Source organism: Ranitomeya imitator, chromosome 2, assembly GCF_032444005.1.
Source record: "Ranitomeya imitator isolate aRanImi1 chromosome 2, aRanImi1.pri, whole genome shotgun sequence".
Classification (NCBI taxonomy): domain Eukaryota; kingdom Metazoa; phylum Chordata; class Amphibia; order Anura; family Dendrobatidae; genus Ranitomeya; species Ranitomeya imitator.
The window spans coordinates 183,366,057-183,391,128 of NC_091283.1; the positions used below are offsets into that span (position 1 = coordinate 183,366,057).

General features: G+C 42.2%; 1 protein-coding gene across 1 annotated transcript in view; it reads left to right on the forward strand.

The window, feature by feature from the left end:
- COL27A1 (collagen type XXVII alpha 1 chain) overlaps positions 1 to 25,072 on the forward strand; it is a 407,011-nt gene that overhangs the window by 44,554 nt on the left and 337,385 nt on the right. The window contains exons 2-3 of the mRNA XM_069748227.1: positions 10,945 to 11,015; positions 12,638 to 13,989. Of these exons, the coding sequence (XP_069604328.1) occupies positions 10,945 to 11,015; positions 12,638 to 13,989 (1,423 nt within the window). The remainder of the gene's footprint in view (positions 1 to 10,944; positions 11,016 to 12,637; positions 13,990 to 25,072) is intronic.

The following is a 25,072-nucleotide window of genomic DNA, read 5'->3' on the forward strand; positions in this document are numbered from 1 at the left end:
GGATCCGTTACTTGGGGGTTGTCTGGGAAAAGTATCTACTTTTTGTAGCATGCGCAATTGAAAAAACGGATTGGGCGACGGATCCGCCGAAAAACGGTTGCGGCGGATCCGTCGCCCATAGGCGGCCATTCTATGGAATGGCGGACGAGACGGATCCGTCGCGATCCGCCATTTCGGCGTTGACAAAAAACGTTTCAATGTCCGTCTATTTTCAGAAAACGTCCGCCAAATTTCGACGGATCCGTCGCATGGCGGATGGAACGGACAACCATCCGTCACAATCCGTCGCTAATGCAAGTCTATGGGAAAATAACGGATCCGTCAAAAAAAATTGATGGATCCGTTATTTGAGGAAAATGGCGGTTTTAGACTGACGACAAACAACTGAAGTGTGAAAGAGGCCTTACATAGAACTTACCTAGTCCCTACGAGGCTGCATGCCATATATCCTCAGGTTTCTGATAAATGTTTTAGAGGTTGTGACGCACCTGGTGATATGGGTCACATATGGTGGACCTGCCCGGTGGTGTCTGACCTATGGCGAGAGGTGAAGCTCTTGGTGGAGAGGATGTATGGAAAAGAGATACCAATGAGCCCATTGACCTTCCTCCTGGGATTAAAACCGAAGGGATTATCCAAAAACTTACACAGATTGGTGGTCCTGCTGGGAATGGCGACTAAAATACACATAGCGTCAGAGTGGAGGTTTCCCTTGCTCTCGATTTCTCTTGTCAAAGATAGAATGAACACCATCATGACATACGAGCGCAATCAAGCGACGAGGATCGATAACTGGAACTCCTTTTTTCAAATTTGGTCGCCATAGCTGGAACTACATCTGGGCGATCAAGTGAAGTTGGCTCTTACCCTTTCTCCGTGAGGCGTCAATTCTTTTCTGACTCTGTGGTGGTCTGGGGATGCCTGATTGGGCCGGTGATGGTGTCCGGCTAATATTTGTTGATATGAGAGAAGTTTTTTTTTTTTTTTTGTAAAATTGTGGAGCGGTTTTATATTGTTCATGATCTTGAGCTTATCCCCTCTCGTTTCTGTCTTGTCTTTGTCCTGTCTTAATTTTATCAACATATTTAACCCCCAATTATAATACCATGTTATTGTTGATATGTATGTGATTTCTGTACATTCAATACTCCCATGTTGGGAGATCTATGTGATATTTTTCAAATAAAAAATTTATTGAAACAAAAAAAATATTAAGTTGGAGGGGTTAGAATGGCCTTACGGTTATGTGAGTGAATGCGTTATGTTTGTCCTTTAGCTACAACGCTGAAAATATATCTCTCATAAATATTGGATTGATGCAAACCCCAATATTCATCACTGCCCACTGGCTCCAAAGTGACTCAGACAAGCCCTTTGAATAGAGGAAGCTCTTGCGTCAGAAGTGTTCTTCTCTGCCTCTAAATAAACAAATCCCAGTCTTGGTGACTGGTTCTCAGAGCAGATCTCCTGTTGGAATTACGTGGTCACTGCAAGAGGGTCCCTACTTCAATGAAGGTTGAAGTGTCAGCATTGTCTCACTTCCCCAGTTATAATTAATCCCATAGGTTCAATGTGAGGGTGATATGTCCCTTATCTGGAAATGTATTTATGGATTTTTAGTAATATACCTTGTAGGAAAAAAAAAGGCGCAGATACTGTCTTATCTCACAATTTAAGCGAAGATTCGCCAGTAATGTAACTGCTCACCTGATGTAAAATATTCACAATCATATAGTGCCGGCTGCCGCAGATCCACCGGTCGACATGCGACCGAAGCTAAACCACTGAATAGGAGGATTTGTGGGTTATGATCCACGATGCCAGCTCATCCAAAACAGACAAAATGTACAATTGAACAGTGGTTTATTCTACGCGTTTCGTAGTGCATATGTCTTCTTCTTCAGGAAAATACCACAAGTCTGTATTTATGGATTTTGATTTTTCTCTATGACAACATGGATCAGATACCCAGCAGATTTTGCATCCAGATTTTCGTGGGCGGAAAATCCACTTCATGTGACGCTGCCAGCATAATGTCATCTACATGCGATGGAGAAAAATCAGCAGCGTAAACTGACTGACCCTACAAACTTGATTTTTACAACAAATTTATCCTGTATCCACTTTTGGAGTTTCACTACAAAATTCGCACAGTTTTATATGGAGTTTGCCAATCTGGATAAGTTCGTTGTGGACGTACCTTAGGGATAATTATTACAAAGAACGAATTTTGCAGTGATGTGAGCACCGATATGTCCAGCAGTAGTGGCCGCCAAATCTGCTCTCATTCTAATATGGAGGAGGCATTTATGTATGGGGAAGGAAGGATTCTGTTTCCTAAGTGCTGCAGACCCCATTCGTAGTTTTGTACATCCAGTGTAAATCTGGTCTACGTTAGCATCCTGTCATCAGGCCTCATTGCCTCTGGTACCTGTAATGTTCCTGGAGGTAAATGAAGAAGAACATTTACGTTAGATTAGATGACCCTTTATTGCCAACAAGACTATGACATCACCTGATGTTTCCATGCTACGATCCTGTGTTTCCATTTGAAATATGGAAGCAATATTGTTCGGATACAGCCCAGGTGTCCTGTTTGGTTTACACTGACCTTGATGGGTATTTTCCATAGGCTCCTCTGTTATTCAATCCATCAGGACTGTTGACTTAATGTGCACATGGCCCCCAATGACTGAGGCCTGCCCAGTATTTTAGCTCTGAAGTACAAGACCCCCCTGAGGCTGTCCCGGACCTCTGAACTGAGGACGTCCACATGGAAGAGTCCCCAGAAGGAAAGGACTAATAAGGAACTGTTTATGTTTTACCTTAATGTGGAAGCAACGCTTGGAGAAAATGTAAAACACAGAGCACTTTGCACGATTTCTTGGCAGCCGGCACTTGGAGGGAATTAACAAATTGAGGCCCGGGCTCAGGATGTCTTTTGGTTGTTTATAATGACACAATGCTGTTGCGAAAACTGGAAAAATGAATGACTGTACACCAGGAAGGATTTCATAGGTTTCCTGCTAGTCGTGTTAGTATATCCTCCAAGGGCTTCTTCATAAACCTGTCTGATGAAGCTGATCTCTCCTGACTCTATGACCTTTCATGGTCAAAAAAAGAGTGTGACTTCCTTCCTAATCGTGCGACTGTCATCCGGTTATTGTGTGGCCACCTTAACATCTCAAGTATTATTGTCCCTACTCATCATTTGCAGGTTTTTTTTCCAAGTGTCTTTTCCTTTTTGGCTTATGGCATTTGTTTCGCATCATACTCTTCAAAATGGCGCATGTGGGTTGATGCGCAAAATCTTACCTATTTTTAGAGGAAAAAGTTACATGAAACTTTAAAAGTTTGCCACGTTAGTTTTCAATGGTGCCAAATTAAATTATGATAGGTTTTTGTCCTCCAGTAGGGTACCGGAATACAATTGTGCAAAAGTTTTGTAATATTTCAAGTCGCAAATGATGAGAGGCTTAAATGTCTGTATAGGAAAAACATAGCCATATTGTCGAAAAAAAAAAAAACCCAAGTAAAATTGACTTAGTTTAAGGTGTAAATTTAAAAGGTATAAATCATTATATATATTTGTAGATTGTAAGCTCTCACGAGCAGGGTTGTCTTATTTTGCTTTATTACTGTATTGTTAACATTGTTACCTATGACTGTTGTGTTTGAAACTGTTAAACTGTAAAGCGCTGCGGAATATGTTGGCGCTATATAAATAAAGATTATTATTATTATTATTATTATGGAAACTGTTTACTTCGGAAGAAAGGCGCAAAAACAATGAACAATTGAGGCCTATGACTCGGAGGTTCCCATGAGCCCTGCTGACGTATAGGGGTTTTCTCATCACAGAAATTTCTGGGGATTGCCATAAATGACTAATAGATGCACATCCCTTGGAGAGACTGAGCTCAAAGTTCCTTTGGGAAGGATGCTGGGAGCTTGACAACTCTCCCCAAGATTTAGGGAGAAGAAGCCACTCATGCTTGACAATCACTGTGGCCTTCTGGTACAGCGGGACAGGGGAATTTTTTTGGGATAGCCCTTATCTTTTTCAAGTGATCAGCAACAGACCTCATCCTCTGTGTAGTTTTTTTGTGTGGCACTGCTCACATTTCTTTGCTCACTTGATTAGAGAACATGATCTTTGGCTCCTAAAAAGAGAAAGGGTTCCAAATTTACTGTTTCGACTGGCACCATGGCAGCTTTGTCTGAAGAGGTGGCTGTGCAAAGTGTATCTCTCTCCATTCACGACTATGAAACTTGCAGATACAGTCGAGCTTATAATTCAGACACCCCGATGTCTACCTTGAAATTTTATGACCATGAACTGCTACAGTCATGGTCGAAAGTCATGGCATCCTTGAAATTGTTCCAGAAAATGAAGTATTTCTCCCAGAAAATTATTGCAATTACACGTTTTGTTATTCACATGTTTATTTCCTTTTGTGTGTATTGCAACAACAGAAACAAACAAAGAAGAAGGGCAATTTCAACATAATTTGACAAAAAAAATGCACTGGACAAAATTGTTGGCACCTTTCCAAAATTGTGGGTAAACAACTTTGTTTCTAGCATGTGATGCTCTATCAAGCTTGCTTGTGGCAAGTAACAGATGTGGACAGTATGAAAATCACACCTGAATGCAGATACAAAGGGAAGAAGTTTGACTCAATCTTTGCATTGTGTGTCTGTGTGTGCCACACTAAGCATGGAGAACAGAAAGAGAAGAGAACTGTCTGATGACTGGAGAACCAAAATTGTTGAACAGTATCAGCAATCTCAAGGTTACAAGTCCATCTCCAGATATCGTGATGTTCCTTTGTCCATGGTGCCCTAAATAATCAAGAAGTTTACAACTCATGGCACTGTAGCTAATCTCCCTGGTTGTGGACGGCAGAGAAAAATTGATGAAAAATTGCAGCGCAGGATAGTCCAAATGGTGGATAAGCAGCCTCAATAAAGTTCCGAAGAAATTAAAGTTGTCCTGCAGGCTCAGAGTGCATCCATGTAGGCACGAGCTATCCGTCAATATTTGAATATTACACGCTATGCCAGGAGACCCAGGAGGACCCCACTGCAAACACAGAGACATAAAAAGGTAGACTGCTCTTTGCCAAAACATACGTGAGTAAAACAAAATCCTTCTGGTAAAGTGTCTTATGGACAAGATGGAACTTTTTAGTAAAGCACATCATTCTACCGTTTTATGAAAATTTTATGAGGCCTACAAAGAAAAAAAACACAGTAGCTACAGTCAAATATGGTGGTGGTTGAGATGTTTTGGGGTTGCTTTGCTGCATCTGGCAATAGGATACCTTGACTGTGTGCAAGGCATCATGAAATTGGAAGATTACCAAAGGATTTGGGGTCGAAATGTAGTTCCCAGTGTCAGAAACCAGGGTTTGTGTCCTAGGTCATGGGTCTTCCAGCAGGACCATGGCCCCAAACATAGTTTAAGAAGCACCCAGAAATGGTTGGAAATAAAGGCCTGGAGAGTTCAGAAGTGTGCAGCAATGAGTCGGGTCTAAATCCCCTTGAACACCTGTGGAGAGATCCTAAAATTGTTGTTGGGAAAAGGTGCCTTCACATATGAGAGACCTGGAACAGTTTGCAAAAAGAAGAGTGCTCCAAAATTCAAAATTCCAGTTGAGACTTGTAAGAAGCTTGAAGATGGTTATAGGAAGTGATTGATTGCAGTTATTTATTCCAAAGCGTGTGCAATCAAATATTAAATTGAGGGTGCCAATAATTTAGTCAAGCCCATTTTTTTTCTGTATGTGTGTGTGAAATTATGTCCAATTTGCCTTCTTTTTAATTTTTTTTGTGTTGTTCCACTTCCAATACACACAAAGGAAATAAAGGTGTGTAATTGCAATAATTTTTCGGAAGAAATGCTTCATTTTATGGAACAATTTCAAGACTGCCAACACTTTCGGCCATGACCATATATACTACTGGATGTAGGAGCATATATAGTGCTGGGATAATAGTGCATCCAATACATAAATAATACTGCCACCGAGTGCTTACATAATACTACCATACAGTGAAACCTGTTTGAGAAAAAATCACCCAAAAGTGGTCTCCTAGAGGGATTTAAGAAGATGGCCAGTATGTATAATATGAGGTGGAATCAGTGCTCTTCTCAGAGGTGTTCTTGTTGAAAACTTTTCAACCTACAATGCCCATAAAAACAGCTTATATACCCAATTAATTGCACCGATAACTGGACCACAAAAATACCGTCAATCACGTGGATCCATTTATAACGCCTAACGAGAGGTCGCCATAATCCTCCACCCTCCTGTACCAGGATGGATGGCATCGATCACACTTTGTACATAGAAAATATACAAAAATTCTACATTCTTATATTTATCTAAACGACACATTGTAGAGTAGTGGGATGTACGACGCTGTGTAGAATTCTCCGCATATTCTCAGACGGTTGGAAAAAAGCTGTCCATTAACATCACACAATTAATACCCTTCATTAGTCACTGACCGGGCATCTCCGAGCCGGATTAAGTTTTTCCACTCTCTGTTATTCCTGCCAAAGTGTGTGTTTCAATGTTTTGGCACTTAGCGCTTTTCCAAGAACGTGTGGAGCATGCTCCATGTTGCAGCCTTCTGTTCAGTCCTCACTTCTGGGAAAACATCAGAAAATCTTTACGACAAGCTAGTTATTCCTGACAATGGGTATGGCAGATTTCTATAGGCTTGGTATCATTTGTTAGGATTTACTTTTTGGGGGCATGAATTCTGCTGATGTTTCATTAATGAATACTCTACATTATTATTCCATTAAACAAGCCGCTTGTGATTTATGGGAATTTCATTTTTCTGCTTGAGCAATAATAATGTTTGGACCCTGGAAATTTTGTAACTCTAGTTCTTTTGATCTTACCCAGTCTATATGGACTGACCTAAAAACTATTCGGGCAAAGTAGTCTGCAGAACTCTCCATCTTGGGCACTGAGTAACAGGACGTTGATGCATCTTAGAGGATGTCTTTAATAGATGATCTATTTTCAATTACCCTACTACGGAATGTTAATAAAAGAAGACCCTCGTATAAGACCCTCTTCTAGTAGCCAAACCATGTCTCTGTACCATACTAACATCAGATGCTCCAGTACCACTGTCAGCTCTACCTGGCAAATGCCCAAATGGGACAGGAGGACCCACGCTATGACATTTTTTTTTTTACACAAACGCCACCTGTTTTCAGTCCAGGACATCTCCAAATTTGACAAGATTATATCCAAAAAAATTGAGACTGTCCCTTAAAATTTGGCAACTATGGAACAATGTAAAGCTTCATTTTTATATGTGCATACCTTTTATAGATTAGGCCCACCATACCTTTGGATCAGCCTAAAGTCTGGGATCTTTCTAACAATAAGGATCATCCAAAGCCGGTAACTCCTTTTTAGCCCCATTAACAAACCTCCCGTCTTCATTAACCCCCCGATTTAGCACTAATACCCTGTCGGCCCCTTGCTAATCTATGTTTATAAAGCACCAGCATTGACCTTCTATATCGGCGCATGAATCCTTTTGCAACACAGTGGGTTAAGATGTATTTTGCCATCCTTCTGTCATCATCACTGAGTGCTTATCAATTGCAATACTGCAAAACACTTCTCAACTAAGGGAATCTATCGGCAGGTTTATGCTATGTAATCTGACAGTAGCATGATGTAGGGACAGAGACCCTGATTCCAGTGATGTGTCACTTAGTTTACTGGGTGCAGCACTTCTGACATAATCCCTGTTTTCTCTTCTGCAGAGCTCAAAGGCTGACTGGAGTTAGGGTCTCGGGCCCTATGTCATACTGGTTTCAGATTACTGTATATAGCAAAAACCTGCTGACGGATTCCATTTAAAATGGTAGTCTTATATGATGTAGTCTGTGACACTGGTATTGTAATTAGGTCTATAATGCATGATATATTGTTTTCCAAGGTGTAAGTACCAGCATTTTACTGTAGTTCTGGTGTTCTCTTCATGGAGCAGTATAATAGAGCGCACCCAGACTAACACACAGTGCATGGTTCTACATCCATGGCCGCACTCCAATAACTATAACCTCTATCTGAACTGACCGGTTTAAATGGCAACCTCACATCATGCCAGCGTAACAATGGATTGTGTTCTGCAGATCAGGTCGGGGTGGGTGTATGTTGTCATTATTTTCCAGGGTGCCCTTTGTGCTTCTGATGATGTAGTGTGAGCGGAATGGAGATCTCAGTGTCTCTGACCTTTCTCGGTGGTGACAGTGACTCAGTGTCACCACTTGTGAACTTGGTGCGATTTATCGTGACCTTCCCCAGCACTGTACTGATAATGGGGTAAAATCATCGGATATCGCGAAAGCAATTTACTTTACTGATCAAATGCAGACTTGCCTGCTAGTTCCACAACCTGGATGCATGATGCAGGCTTTTTGGCAGATGCCAGAATTGGTTAATTGTTTCATGTGACTTCGCCCTTCACCCCTTCCAGAGGCCTAGGACCCCCACACACCACCAATACTTGGGTGAAATGTGGTCAGCTATGCAGCCTCATTGACCATTGATACAAGCATACCTCAAAATCCTCAAAAAGCCCTCTCTTGACCCATCCTCTGTATCTAGCTATCGCCCTATATCACTTCTCCCCTATGCCTCCAAGCTACTGGAACAACATGTCTACCTTGAACTGTCCTCCCATCTCTCTTCTTGCTCCCTCTTTGACTGCTTACAATCTGGCTTCCGGTCACACAACTCCACTGAAACTGCCCTAACTAAGATCACCAATGACCTATTAACCGCCAAGAGCAAGTGACACTACTCTGTCCTCCTCCTCCTGGACCTGTTGGCTGCCTTTGACACAGTGGACCATTCCCTATTATTACAGACCCTCTCATCCCTTGGCATCACATACTTGGCCCTATCCTGGATCTCATCATACCTAATTGACCGAACATTCAGCGTCTCCCACTCACACACCACCTCCTCACCTCGCCCCCTATCTGTCGGAGTCCCACAAGGTTCAGTTCTAGGGCCCCTGCTCTTCTCCATTTACACCTTTGGCCTGGGACAGCTCATAGAATATCATGGCTTTCAGTATCATCTCTATGCTGATGACACACAGATCTACATCTCTGGACCAGATATCACCACCCTACTAACCAGAATCCCTCAATGTCTGTCCACTATTTCATCCTTCTTCTCCGCTAAATTTCTGAAACTTAACATGGACAAAACAGAATTCATCTTCTTTCCCCCATCTCGCGTGACCCCCCGCAACGAACCTATCCATTACAGTAAATGGCTGCCCACTCTCCCCAGTCCCACAGGCTCGCTGCCGCGGGGTAATCCTTGACGCTGATCTCTCCTTCAAACCATATATCCAAACCCTTTCCACTTCCTGCCGACTTCAACTCAAAAATATTTCACGAATCCGTTCATTCCTCAACCAAGAATCTGCAAAAACCCTAGTCCATGCCCTCATCATCTCTTGCCTTGACTAGTGCAACCTCCTCCTCTGTGGCCTCCCCTCGAACACTCTCGGACCCCTCCAATCTATTCTAAACTCTGCTGCCCGACTAATCCACCTGTCCCCCCGCTATTCCCCAGCTTCTCCCCTCTGTCAATCCCTTCACTGGCTCCCCATTACCCAAGATACTCCAGTACAAAACCCTAACCATGACATACAAAGCCATCCACAACCTGTCTCCTCCATACATCTGTGACCTCGTCTCCCGGTACTTTCCTGCATGCAACCTCCGATCCTCACAAGATCTCCTTCTCTACTCCCCTCTTATCTCCTCTTCCCACAATCGCATACAAGATTTCTCTACCACAACACTTCAGACTCTCTCCTACCATCGAAACCTTCAAAAACACACTGAAGATCCACCTCTTCCGACAAGCCTATAACCTACAGTAACCACCGATCGACCAAACCGCTGCATGACCAGCTCTACCCTCGCCTACTGTATCCTCACCCATCCCTTGTAGATTGTGAGCCTTCGCGGGCAGGGTCCTTTCTCCTCCTGTACCAGTTATGACTTGTATTGTTTAAGATTATTGTACTTGTTTTTATTATGTATACCCCTCCTCACATGTAAAGCGCCATGGAATAAATGGCGCTATAACAATTAATAATAATAATACTAATAATACCTCATTGTACCAGCGGAGGGGTATTCCTCTTTTGGGACATGTGGCAATTACCTTACAAACTCCAGTTTTGCGCTGGTGATTTAGCTTCTTGCAAGCTTCTAGTTTTGCAAATTTAAAGTGGGTTTTCTGGTCACTTCAAATTTGTTTAAAAAAAAAACTGTTCAGAATTGTAAAAAATAATAAAAAATAAGTACCGTAATGCTCAACTTAGAAATGCTCCATGTTCTGACGTTTCTCTGTCCCCCACTGGTCTCTCCGCTTCCCGTCTGGACAGACATGTGACCGCAGCATCCAACCATAAATTATGTTACCACTAATTGGCTGCTGTAGTCATGTGACAGTACAGATGGAGCAGGAAGTACAGAGGCCAGCAGGAGACATTTGACCGCTGCGCCCAGTGATTGTCCGCAGCAATTGCTTATCCTTCCAAATGGAGCAGGAACTACTGGCAGGATCAATATGGAATCAATAGGGTCTGAATTACTCCTGCTATTATTTTATATCATTTTGAGCAGTTCTCAAAAATATTAAGAGTCCGTATAGTCTTGGCGTTGGTGAGCTAATCTAAAAAAGCAGAGCTGCAATATAAAGCATGGAAAAGGGGCTGAGCTGCAGCACAAGCATCTGACGAGGCAGTAGATGTAATGAAGATTACTTGTTAGATGTTGGAGTACTAACTTGCGCCCTATGGAAAGGCACATTTATTATACCATGTTTTTGCCATTTACATCAGATTAAACCCATTTTCCTTCTCTTTCAGGAGATTGCTCTTTCTTTGGATTCTTTTCTATGTTTCCTGTTGCCTGGATATTTCTCAGGGAGCAGCTGAAGGTAAATGATTTTGGTTTTAATACTCCATTAGTGTACAGACATTGGGGATATTGTGTGAAAACACCTGTTCTTTTCCGCATAGAAGCCATTACTTGTCTGATGGACTTTCTGTCCTGCTCCAGCTGTGGTGTCATAATTCCCAGGAGATTGAATACTATATTTAAAGGGTGGAAAAGAGAATGGTAGCCGCTAATTGCAAAAAAAAAAAATCAAAGATGGGAACGTAAATGATCTATTCTTGTGGTCACAAAAAGTCTCATCTAGTGGTCTGTCTGAGGGGAGGAAATGAGGACAAAGGAAGGAGACTAGGAGACTGGATAAAGAGCGGATTGTGTACATAATGAAGAAAGTAGGCAACTAGGTAGAGGTAAGAACCATATACACATTAGACTAACGAAGGTAAAGGCAGGCTCAGCCGACAGTCTAATGTGTATGGGGATCTCCTGACTCTCCCCTAACCGATGTCTGGGAAGATAATACAGATGCAAAGTCCTATATAGGACCACAGATCCTTATGGTATTGGTAAGATAAGTCACTGGCAGAGGAGTCAGGCAGTGGCTCTTTTAAAGAGAACACACGAGCGCTTGGAACAAATAGATGCATTATATTAAAATTTAATTCCGAGCTATGAACCTATAAGGGATTGTCCAGCAAAAAAATATTTCAGTTAAATGTGCCCCTTTAAATTAGTAAGCTACACAACTTCATCTACAAGAGTTTCTGCTCCGTTCCATAGCTAGGCCAGCCCTCTTCTCTGTCTATACATTGGAAAAGGAGCTGGTGTAATGGTTTTCAAGTCTTGGGCTCTATTCACACAGGAAAACTGCATGCATTGTCCCGATGCTGTGGCATAGAAGGCCCCATGTTACTGTATGACTGACCCATAGGCAATGTGTGCCTTTACATGGTGCCTTCAATGTGCTCTTCTCTAGAGTCATCACTTTTAGAAAGTATACCTACATAATGCAACATATATTGGGATATTCTACTGTTATTTTTGTCTTTCCATATGGATCTGTGAGAATGAAAAACTATGTGAACCTCCTTACAAAATGAGGCATACATAATGGGCATTGTATGGATCTCTAACACCACCTTCTGCATGTGCCGTAGATAGGAACCGCTGCAGGGGCATTAATCGCCTCACCTCCGCACAGTATAGGCACAGCATAGGCTTAGCTGGAGATTTATTAATCCTAATGTATATTTGCACAGTGCATATATAGACTAGACAGTCTGAGATTGAACAGAGCCTTGTGGAAATGCAGCTGCGCTTACGTTGCTGTAGTACATAGGGGCGTATATAGGAAGCTGGCTGTATACTGGTCAGAATAAATCTTTCATGTCCATTTTCTATTTTGAAGTCCTTCCTTTATCTCTTACATCCTGACATGCGATTGGCATCCTGACCGCAATATAGAGGAAAAGCGGGAAGTCTGACGTTTTGCCCAGGGCTCTCCATACCCTCCAACTGCTTCTTATTAAGAGGCAGCAGCGGCCACAGTTACTTGTCAGCCATTCATTAGGATGCAGCGTAGCCATGTCTGCCTGTCCGCTGTAGACCCGCTCTCTGCGTAATGTGATCACATAGTCGTAACCTATTTATATTTTTGCTTTTCAGATGTGGACGTTCTTCAGAAGTTGGGCCTCATGGGAAGCAAGCCATCCAGCCGCCCAATTCCCAAAGGGGTCATACCATTTAAATCGGGAATTATTTTGACGCAGCGAGCGCGTATCGAAGCTCCGATATTCGCCGTCATACCCCCGAATTTAGGAAACAATCTCACTCTGGTGCTGAGCCTCTGCTCCCATCGCATTAACAATGCTTTTTTATTTACTGTCCAAAGCAAAAAGAAAAAACTTGAGCTCGGGTTGCAGTTCATCCCGGGGAAAATTATAGTGTACGTGGGCGACAAGAAGTCTGTATATTTTGATTACAATGTCCATGATGGCCAGTGGCACAATATAGCTGTTGATATTCAAAGCCAAAAGGTGACTCTGTATACTTCTTGTGGGAAGCAAAGAGTTGAGTCCAGCCTGCAAATAAAGAGAGATGACACGTTGGATTCTGACGGGGTATTTATGCTAGGAAAGCTGAACCAGCAGACTATACAATTTGAAGGTGCTCTATGCCAGTTTGATATTTATCCTTCCGCCAAGGCAGCTCATAATTACTGTAAATATCTCAAGAAGCAGTGCAGGCAAGCTGACACCTACCGGCCGAACCTGCCACCTCTGATTCCACTGTTACCCCAAGAAGCCATTTTGCCTCCAATTCAAGAGCTATTGAGATCTCCCGGTAACGTTTCCACCCTTGCTCCACAGACGGCGACGAATAAAACAAACTTGACAACCAGCGCCAAAGTTAAGATTCCTTCTGTGAAGTTAACAACAAAAATGCCAATTTTACAACCCTCAAAACCTCCGACTCTTCACAAAGCTGACACTCAGCTTTCTTCAAGCCTCTTAACAAGGACAGCCACCGTGGCCCTCAGGATATCCGCGACTGTAACTTCTCCACCAGGACAGCCTCCGCTTTCCATTACCAAACTCAGTGCATCGCTCAGCCAGAATGCTACTACTACTAAGATCAAGAGGCAGCCGCTACCATCAGAAAAGACAACCAAGCAGACCACCTACCAAAAAACAACCACCAGGCCTGCAGCAACAACTGCCTCAGCTAAGCAGGTTAAAAAAAGCACCGGAAATCCCAGGAGTACAAACACTACCATCCCAAAACCAGCATTAGAGAAGCGACCCAGTGCGCTGACTCCGAAGCCTCGTACTATGATCCCTAAAGTCTTCTCGACGGCCACTTCAGTACCTTACACCAAACCAGGATCTGGATTTCATCACACTTCCCCATCAGCATTCACCAGCATCCCTGTCACTCACGATTACCTGTGGCTCGACCCGACTGCATTTCCTTACTTGATGGGACCTCCTGGGTCCAAAGGGGATCAGGGTGCCCCAGTAAGTGGAAGCAATGTTTTTTTTTATATATATGATGCTTACTGCAATCCATATTACTAAAAGTTTAGTAATGTAATGCCATTGACCAGGAGGGACATCCTTTACTTGTGTTTCTTCCAGCTTTTGGCAGAACGTGGGGCACAGCCAACACTGTTGTGCTATAACCAGAAGTTCTACCAATCTTGTTAATGAGTTAGTGCAGATTCTGCCAAATTTCATGTTCAACCGGTCCAACAAAAAATGTTTGCATTCACTTGATGAACATCTAATGTCCATGCCTAACTTAACACTTATAGGTCTCCCTAAACACAAAACTGTTTGAATTTGGCGCTAGTTCACATTATATCATGGCTCTCGCTGGCACATCCTAACTCTGATGCTGCGTTGCTTCATATGATTGCTTCAGTATTTTGTATTTATTAGAATCTCTCTGAGTCAGGCTGTATTATGTAGGTATCTCTGGCAATTAGGGCAACAATACAGAGAAAATTGTCAACAACGGCCTAATGTACGCGAACTTACTATGGTATTGCAGGATAGCCACACTATTCCTATACGCTAGTTATGCTATGGTGTTGGTGCTACTGATTTCCTGATGTGCACTCTTAGGAGGGGTTTCACATCATGTTTAAGCCTTTTGTCGGGGCTTACATCTAAAGCCCTGGAAAACGGCATTTTGATATTTGTACTGAAGAGGCCATTGACTTTAATGATGCAGATGGAATAACATTGTGCTTTGTCGCACATCATTTTCAGCAGCCTACTGGAAGCTGACACCAAGACACTATCAACCACATGTTTTTCCCTTTGTCAAATAGGGCAGACACTGCTGAACATGATGTCCGACAAAGCACAATGTGACTCCGTCTACATAGTTGAAGTCAGTAGTCCGGTCCACACAAATGTCCAATTCCTTGACGTAAAACCGATTGGAGGCAGTGATAAATAAAACGAATGTCAACCGCACCCTCCTTACACTAAAGGCTGAGCATAATGTGACTTAAAGTATTTGCTTGTTAAAAGTGGATTTTGCCATCGACTTCGCTCTTAATTTTGTTGCATAATTCATTAAAGAAATCTGCATCAAATCTGGAGGAAGAACAAAATCAGATCAGGCATTGAAAATTGAGATTCTTCAATAAAAATCCAGAACTAATACCCCATATGTAAAAATAGACCTGAAAGTACTTTTTTCTTAATAAGACGTAAGGAAAATTTCCCAAACTTCTGACACCTTTGGTTTCAGCGCAGCCTCAGATGGTGTTAGGTTTAGAATCGTAAGTGAAGATCACGTGTGGGAAGACGTAACCAGGTGCGGGTTACTTCTTTTACCTGTACTGTAGGGACCGCTGAAAGTTCCTGTAAGTTTCCTGATCTAGATGTTGGGATAAATCGGAAAGCAGTTACTTTGACGGATGTTTCCTTTAACTAGCAGATGTTATAAGTGCGGTCTGCAGAGGAACTAAGTAATTGGCTGAGAGCTAAAAGAGGAGATTATTGCTGCAATATAAGCCCCCGGCAGCAGTCAGTGACGGTACCATTAGGAAAGTGATGTGAGATAATGTACCGATTGCAGACATGTTGTTTTGTAAAATAGAGAATAGTGCAAGATGTAAATATATATGGCTTTGTTTAGCAATCGATGTGAATGAAAACTTACCATTCATGGAAAATATATATATGTATATATATACCGTACTAGCTGAAGAGCCCGGCGTTGCCTGGGCATAGTAAATATCTGTGGTTAGTTATAGCACCTCACTTCTCTTATTTTCCCATCACGCCTCTCATTTTCCCAATCACATCTTTCATTTTCCCCCTCACATCTCTCATTTTCTCCCTCACACCTCTCATTACCCCCTAACACTTGTCATTTCGACCTCACATCTGTCATTTTCCGATCACTCCACTATTTTCCCTCACTCCTCTCATTTTGCACTCACACCTTTTCATTTTCACCTCACACCTCTCATTTTCACCTCAGTATATACATGTTTGTCATCTCCCTTATATATAGTATACACCTGTATGTCATCTCCTGTATATAGTATATACCTGTATGTCATCTCCCCTGTATATAGTATATACCTGTTGTGTGTCATCTCCCCTGTATGTAGTATATACCTGTATGTCATCTCCTCCTATTTATAGTATATACCTGTATGTCATCTCCTTCTATATATAGTATATACCTGTATGTCATCTCCTCCTGTATATAGTATATACCTGTGTGTCATCTCCCCTGTATATAGTATATATCTGTGTGTAATCTCCTCCTGTATATAGTATAGACCTGTATGTCATCTTCTATATATAGCATATACCCGTATGTCATCTCCTCCTGTATATAGTATATACCTGTAGGTCATCTGCTCCTGTATATAGTATATACCTGTGTGTCATCTCCTCCTGTATATAGTATGTACCTGTATGTCATCTCTTCCTCTATATAGTATATACCTGTGTGTCATCTCCCCTGTATATAGAATATACCTGTGTGTCATCTCCTCCTGTATTAGACCTCGTTCACATGTTATTTGCTCAGTATTTTTACCTCAGTACTTGTAAGCTAAATTGGCAGCCTGATAAATCCCCAGCCAACAGGAAGCCCTCCCCCTGGCAGTATATATTAGCTCACACATACACATAATAGACAGGTCATGTGACTGACAGCTGCCGTATTTCCTATATGGTACATTTGTTGCTCTTGTAGTTTGTCTGCTTATTAATCAGATTATTATTTTTGAAGGATAATACCAGACTTGTGTGTGTTTTAGGGTGAGTTTCGTTTGTCAAGTTGTGTGTGTTGAGTTGTGTGTGGCGACATGCATGTAGCGACTTTTGTGAGATGAGTTTTGTGTGGCAACATGCGTGTAGCAACTTTTTGTGTGTCGAGTTGCATGTGACAGGTTAGTGTAGCAAGTTGTGTGCAGCAAGTTTTGCGCGTGGCGAGTTTTATGTGTTGTGCCTTTTGAGTATGTGCAAGTTTTGTGTGAGGCAACTTTTGCATGTGTTGCAACTTTTGTGCATATGGCAATTTTTGCGCGTGTGCAAGTTTTGCGTGTGGCGAGTTTTCCATGAGGTGAGTTTTGCACTTGTGGCGAGTTTTGCGTGAGCCTAGTTTTTGCATGTGGCGAGTTTTGCTCGTGGCGAGTTTTGAGCGGCGACTTTTGTGTTTCGACTTTTATGTGGCGAGGTTGGTGTATGTGTGGTGAAATCTGTGCTGAGGGTAATATGTGTTCAAGCATGTGGTAGTGTGTGGCGCATTTTGTGTGTGTTCATATCCCCGTGTGTGGTGAGTATCCCATGTCAGGGCCCCAACTTAGCAACTGTACGGTATATACTCTTTGGCGCCATCGCTCTCATTCTTTACGTCCGCCTTGTTCACATCTGGCAGCTGTCAATTTGCCTCCAACACTTTTCCTTTCACTTTTCCCCATTATGTAGATAGGGGCAAATTTGTTTGGTGAATTGGAAAGCGCGGGGTTAAAATTTCACCTCAAAACATAGCCTATGACGCTCTCGGGGTCCAGACGAGTGACTGTGCAAAAATTTGTGGCTGTAGCTGCGACGCCTCCAACACTTTTTCTTTCACTTTTTCCCCATTATGTAGATAGGGGCAAAATTGTTTGGTGAATTGGAAAGCGCGGGGTTAAAATTTCACCTCACAACATAGCCTATGACTCTCTCAGGGTCCAGACGTGTGACTGTGCAAAATTTTGTGGCTGTAGCTGCGACGGTGCAGATGCAAATCCCGGACATACACACACACACACACACACACATACCCACATTCAGCGTTATATATTAGATATCTTGATCTGTGGGGTGAGGTGGACACTTGTATACAGTGCCCAATATGGGTTTCATCCCATTAGTGAGGCAGTGGTTGACCACTGTGGAAATTGAGATTTGAGGATTGCCATATGCATAAGTAGAAGACATTATAAGTAGGCGCGTTATTGATTCACTATGAGAGAAGCCATTGTAGATTATGGTGTTTTTACTTATGGCAGCTCAAGGCTAAATCTAGGGATGCATGCTGACTCTCCGTTCTAGCTCCAGGCAATGCCGCATGACTAAAAACATTTGTTTGACTTGTTGCACTTATATTTTATAGCAGAGATTTGGCTATAAAGAAAAAATAGTCAAATTGCAGAAAGGTCACATGTAAGTTACAGTGAAATTTATAAGGCAATGTCACGTGCAACCCACAATCCAAAATCAATCAGGGTTTGATATGTTGCTAGGTTTAAGTACGAAAAGTGACCCCATTGACGATAATCAGATGTGATGATGCAATGTGATTCCATGATCTTTATGGTTGCCCATACACATGAGATAGTTATTGACTCAACGTTTATTCGGTAGGACCCCCATACACATGAATACTCGTCAGAATTGAATGCTCATCTGTTTTAATTGAGGAGAGAGGAGAAAACCACTGACAGATTCTTCTGGATGCAGCTTATTTCCAGTGGTAACTAAAGGATCGGCCATTGAAATTCTAAATGCCTGATCCTTCTCTTTCCCAGCATCACTTATTGGGAGAGAGTTGGGAGGATCCAGTACATATCAAGTGGTCGTCCAGTCCTGCCAAAATAGGCTGGTATGGACGATTTCCATCGTATGTGACAGGGGGCATCAAGGTAGCCAGCCATAGCCTTATAAACTCCCAAACAAGTAATATATGATCGAGATGGTCAAAATAGACGCACAGGATCCTGGTCCAGCGGCCACGTCGATAGTCCACAGCTGTCAGATGAAAATGCTGCGAACGTCCTAACTGCCAGCATCCCTGGTGCCTATTCTGATTAGTAGGCTTGGTGCCAAGTCATGTATGCGTCGCCCCACAATGATGGCATCGCCCCACAATGATGATATCACGCCAGATCTTGCAGGGCTCTGGTCTGGGGGCCGCTGGACTTGCAAATCTTTTTGATCATCAATAATGATGGATGACAGACACATGTTCATTCTTGGTCGGTCCTGAGCTTTATCCCCCTTAGCTGTCGGTTTCCTGCTCACCTCCTTGACAAACTAAAAATTGAGCATTTCAGCAGCATCCAAAAATGGCCACCGCTATTGTTAGCATAAGTTATTGGGCAGCCTGGATCAGTGGATTACCAACGTATACAAATATGGTTTTATTTTACACGTTATTGTGTCTATAGGGGAGGAGTCGTCTGGAGAATCCCGCTACATTCACATATGCATCTGTATGAATTTATAGTTCCTGAGCGCCCGGAGACTGACTCCATTACAGTGCCGCTAGCCCAGGTGCAGCAGTAGTGTCCTCCAGTGCTCGGAGCGAAACATACTGGTGCACACTGGACAAGGGAGTGAGTCACGCACATTACTGGCAGCCTATACTGGTGAGATCACAGCTCATTTCCTCCTGCTCTCGACCAAGGAATCACTTTTTTTTTTGTCAATTGTTCAGCCGTGAACATTAATTCCTGGGAAATCCCTCTCTCAGGCCCAAGAATAAAACTGAACTCTTATTAGCAGTTAATGAACGCTCTGCATGAACGCTCTGCAGGAGTGCGGACCGGGCGCCGATTCACAATCGGCCTCTGCTATCTCTTTTATAAGATTTGCAGGCTCATTTATGATGTTCTCCAGATGTATGATATGGAGAAATCGAGTTATTGTCTGATCGGAGCCTGGAAACTGACACTCGCCCCCGCCCCACCACGGCTTTTGTTCAAGGTGGTCTCCAAATATTTCACAATACATAATACTGAGCTGTTAGGAATTAAAATCAATAGCATCCGCGTGGATCTTTGCTACCGGCAGAAAATATTCTCAGTGTTGACTTAATTAATCACAGGTAATGTGAACAATATGACATTTCTTTTACAGTTTTATCAGGTAATAAAATGAGGTGGCCATATAATACTTTATTATAACATTCAGGGTTCAGACAGCATACCTGCCAACTGTCCCTAAGCTGGGACTGTCCTGAATTTTGAGATACAATCCCAACACTTTCGGAGCATCTATGACCGAAAAGGGGCAGGCTTTGTGGGTATTTCAAGATAGACCTGTGAATTGCCAGGAGTGTTGGGGGTGAGACTTAAATGGTTACTCTCATGTTCTTTTTAATTAACCGTACTTGTTATTAAAAATCCTCTCTGTTCTCAAGAACAGAAAGATGTGTAATTTTTTAGTTTACTGCTCATTTGTTTGCCACCTCTACAGTCCAACATGTGCAGCACTTATAAGCTCTTTATATTAGAACTTGTAAGCACTGCTCTAAAGCTGTCCGGATTGCTTCAGTGCAAATGTGCTTTTCCAATTCTGCAAAGGCTAAGATGCCTCTGCTTGCTGCATCGGAGAGTGCGCACTTTAGTTCAGTGGTGCGACAGTGTTGCGTTTGGAAAATGTGGACTTGGTTGGGTTCATGCACAGCTTCACATACACTACCGTTCAAAAGTTTAGGGTCACCCAGACAATGTTGTGTTTTCCATGAAAACTCATACTTTTATTAATCAAATGAGTTGCCAAATGAATTGAAAATCTAGTCCAAACATTGACACGGTTCAAAAAAAAGGTTTTTATTTGAAATAGTAATTTTTGCTTTCGTCAAAGAATGCTCTCTTTGCACAATTCCAGCATTGCAGACCTTTGGCATTCTAGCAGTTAATTTGGTGAGGTAATCTGGAGAAATTTCACCCCATGCTTCCAGAAGCCCCTCCAACAAGTTGGTTTGGCTTGATGGGCACTTTTTGCGTACCATACGGTCAAGCTGCTCCCACAACAGCTCAATGGGGTTGAGATCTGGTGACGGCGCTGGCCACTCCATTACAGATAAAATACCAGCTGCCTGCTTCTTCCCTAAATAGTTCTTCCATAATTTGGAGATGTGCTTTGGCTCATTGTCCTGTTGTAGGATGAAATTGGTTCCAGTCAAGCGCTGTCCACAGGGTATGGCATGGCGTTGCAAAATGGAGTGATAGCCTTCCTTATTCAATATCCCTTTTACCTTGTACAAATCTCCCAGTCTCTCTACCAGCATGGAATAGCCTTCATTTCTAAGAACAAGAATAGACTGTCGAGTTTCACTTGAAAGTTCTTTTTTTCTGGCCATTTTGAGAGTTTAATGGAACCAACAAATGTAATGCTCCAGATTCTCAACTAGCTCAAAGGAAGGTCAGGTTTATAGGTTCTCTAATCAGCCAAACTGTTTTCAGCTGTGCTAACATACTTGCACAAGGGTTTTCAAGGGTATTCTAACCATCCATTAGCCTTCTTACACAGTTAGCAAACACAAAGTACCATAAGAATACTGGAGTGATGGTTGTTGGAAATGGGCCTCTATACACCTATGAAGATATTGCATTACAAACAAGACGTTTGCAGCTAAAATAGTCATTTACCACATTAACAATGTATAGAGTACATTTCTGAATCATTTAATGTTAGCTTCATTGGAAAAAAAGTGCTTTTCTTTCGAAAATAAGGAAATTTCTAAGTGACTCTAAACTTTTGAACGGTAGTGTACTTGTCCTCATTGCTGACAGAAGGGCACATGCTGCCTGCCAGTACATGCAAATAGTTGGCAATAAATTGGGCAAGAGGTAGTGCAATAGCATATAGAGGATAACTGGTCCGTTCACACACGGACAACATATTGACCAAAAAATCCTAAGAAATAGTTATAATATTATAGCCATTGATGTGGCTGGATTGGTGCACGCTGACCACTTAAAGCCCTTCCTGGTGAGCTACAGCTAAACTTATATGGTTCTTTGGATTTGTTCCTGCCCGCCCAATCTGCAGCAAAATCCATTACGACTTTTAATTTCATTGCAGATTTGCCCATAAATTGACATGCTGCAGGTTTTAAATTTGCAGCGTGGGTCAATTTATGCTTTTTTTTTTTTTTTTTTCTTTGCAGCCCCTACATGATGTTTTGTGATACCCAATGCATGATCCCGTAATACGGTAATATGCAGCAGATTTAAAAAATAAAAAGATGATAAACTTTCCATCCAAGAACATTTTTTCTTTTAAAGGTTTTAATAATCTTTTTCGGGTGAAAATTGGGACTTGACAAGTGCATATGGGAGCATTAGCCTTGTAAATGACCGTACATCCCTGAGAAAATCCATCCCATAAATATAAGCCATTGATAAGATAATAGGCTAGCTGCGACTTGGTTGTTTTACGAAGATGGCTCCTTTTTTTTTTTTAAAAGAAGCTGGCTAATGGCCGCGTGTCCGGCTTTTTGAACCCATGCTTAAAGGGTCACTACAGGAGAATGAATGGCTATTTATATAATACTAGATGGTGGCCCGATTCTAATGCATCGGGTATTCTAGAATATGCATGTCCACGTAGTATATTGCCCAGCCACGTAGTATATTGCCCAGCCACGTAGTATATTGCCCAGCCACGTAGTATATTGCACAGCCACCTAGTATATTGCCCAGCGACGTAGTATATTGCCCAGCCACGTAGTATATTGCCCAGCACAGAGCCACGTAGAATAGAGAGTTAAAAAACAAACAAAAACATATACTCACCTATAGCCTGTTGAAGTCCTGCTATACTTACCATCCGCCACCTTTCTTGCTCCTCTCCACGCTCCCGGGACCGCTCCATTGCAAGCGGCAGCTTCCGGTCCCAGGGCTGGTGTGAGCATGACCTATGATGACGTCGCGGTCACATGACCGTGACGTCACGGCAGGTCCTTGTCGCACACCAGCCCTGGGAGCGGAAGCTGCCACTTGCAATGGAGCGGTCCCGGGAGCGTGGAGAGGAGCGAGAAAGGTGGCGGATGGTAAGTATAGCAGGTTTTTTGTTTTTTTTATTATTTTTAACATGACATATTTTTACTATTGATGCTGCATAGGCAGCATCAATAGTAAATAGTTGGGGACACACAGGGTTAATAGCAGCGGTAACGGAGTGCGTTACACCGCGGGCCGTTACCGCTGCCATTAACCCTGTGTGAGCGGTGAGTGGAGGGGATTACGGAGCGGGCGCCGGGCAGTGAGTGCAGGGGAGTAGGGGAGGGACTAATCGGACTGTGGCCTTCGCTGATTGATCGCGGCAGCCATGACAGGCAGCTGCCGAGACCAATCAGCGAACGAATAACCGTGACAGAAGGACAGACAGAAGTACCCCTTAGACAATTATGTATATAGATAGGGTAACAGGTTGGAAGCACACAATGACTCTCCATTTTTAGAATAGGTTGCTACGTGAGGGACTAATGACCCCAATATATTCTAATGGGGCATCTGGACAAGGCTTGTCATTCTGAGACAACCCTGTATAATGGTTCAAAATGAGGTTAGTGTCAAATTTAGCAATGAAATTATCTTTATTCAGCGCTTTTTTGTATAAATGATAAGAAACATGGAAAACAATACTGACTTCTCAACGATTTTCATGATTTTGTCATGTTTTAATGCTGAAATATTAAATGATTATTTATATTTGTAAAGCCTATTGGGCTTTAGGGATAAAATGGTGGGCAAAGAACTGAGGTGTTTCCCATGGCAACCAATCAGATTTCATCTTTCATTTTTCCAGTGCTTCTTAGGAAATTAAAGAGGAGATCTGATTGGCTACTATGTGTAGCTGCCCCTCTTGTCCTGTAGTATCTCCTAGGTCATTTAGTGACCGCAGTAGTTGACTGAAGCAAGAAAATGTTCGCGTCAAAGAATTTAGGTTTACAAAACACATTAGACTTCATGGAAAAAATCAGGTAGGCTAAAAAGCTGAGGTGTTTCCCATGGCAACCAATCAAATTTCAGCTTTCATATTTTCAAGGCAGGTTAAGGCATTAAACAAAAGCTCTGATTGGCTGCCGCTTTTCTTGCTGATTGACTCGGCCCATTTGGTCCTGCAGTGGTACAATGGCTGCTGTCTTGGTGATGTTAGTGGTCAGACTTTGTGTTTTAGGATTTAATTATTCCGTTCCTTCCATAACTCAGACATGTTCATGAAGATTTCTATAAATCCTGACACAAATGGTAGGAATTTGCTGCATAGAAAGTTATAATGGGGTATTAGAAGGAAATCCTAACAATAACAACATGCATTGAAGAAATTTTTTTGCTTAAAATATGTCAAATTACCTGGAAATATAAGGTTAGGATTAGAGAAAAGTAAAAATACTCTTCTGGGGTATTATTATTATTATTATTTGTGGAACTTGTGGTGTTATTCCACTACAAGTTACAAATGTCACATTGTAAACCCTAAAACAAAACCTATAACGGTGGCCATATTGGTTGTCAACCAGATTTTTCCAGGAATATAAATGTTAATTTTTATCCCCTTCACAACCTAGGACATATTGGTGCATCCTAGGCCCCGGTGTGGGACTACAGAGTGAGCTGAGGAGATGGCACCTGCCGCTAGCACCAGCGACAGGAGCAAGCTCCAAATACTGCTTTTAACCATTTAAATGTCACCCGTTCCCCTACCCCTACCCGTGTGGAGATTGAGGGGAGCTAAGGAATTGATGCCCCTATTTAGTCTTGTTCAACACCCCGCCCCCCCCCTCCCCCCCCCCCCCCCAAAAAAAAACAAAAAAAAAAACAAGCCCTCACATAGCTCCATTGGTGGAAAAATAAAAAGCAGTAATAGGTGTAGAAAACCACAATGCACACCAAATTTTTTCTTGAAAAGTTATGAATTTTTTTTTAATTTTTTTTTACCACTAAATGAAAAAAAAACTGTCACCACAATCGTACTGACCTGAAGAATCATGCTGCCAGGTGATCTTCACGAAAACAATGCACGCAGTAATAAGGAAACCCCAAAACAATGGCAGACTTGTGGTGTTTTTTGTTTTTTTCTTTCTACCATTTCATTTTGTAATTTTTTTTTTTTCTCATTTTCCAGTGTCATTGTTTGGTAAAAATGAATGGTGTCAAAACTACAACTTGTCCCTCAAAATAGCAAGCCCTTGTACGGCTATGGTGACGGAAAAATAAAGAAATTATGGCTCATGGAAGAAGGGGAGTAAAAATGAGGGCAAAAATGGAAGGGGTTAAATAGATCTTTCTAGGGCACAAAACCTTCATAATATGACTTCCGATGGGGTATGACACAATTGTTT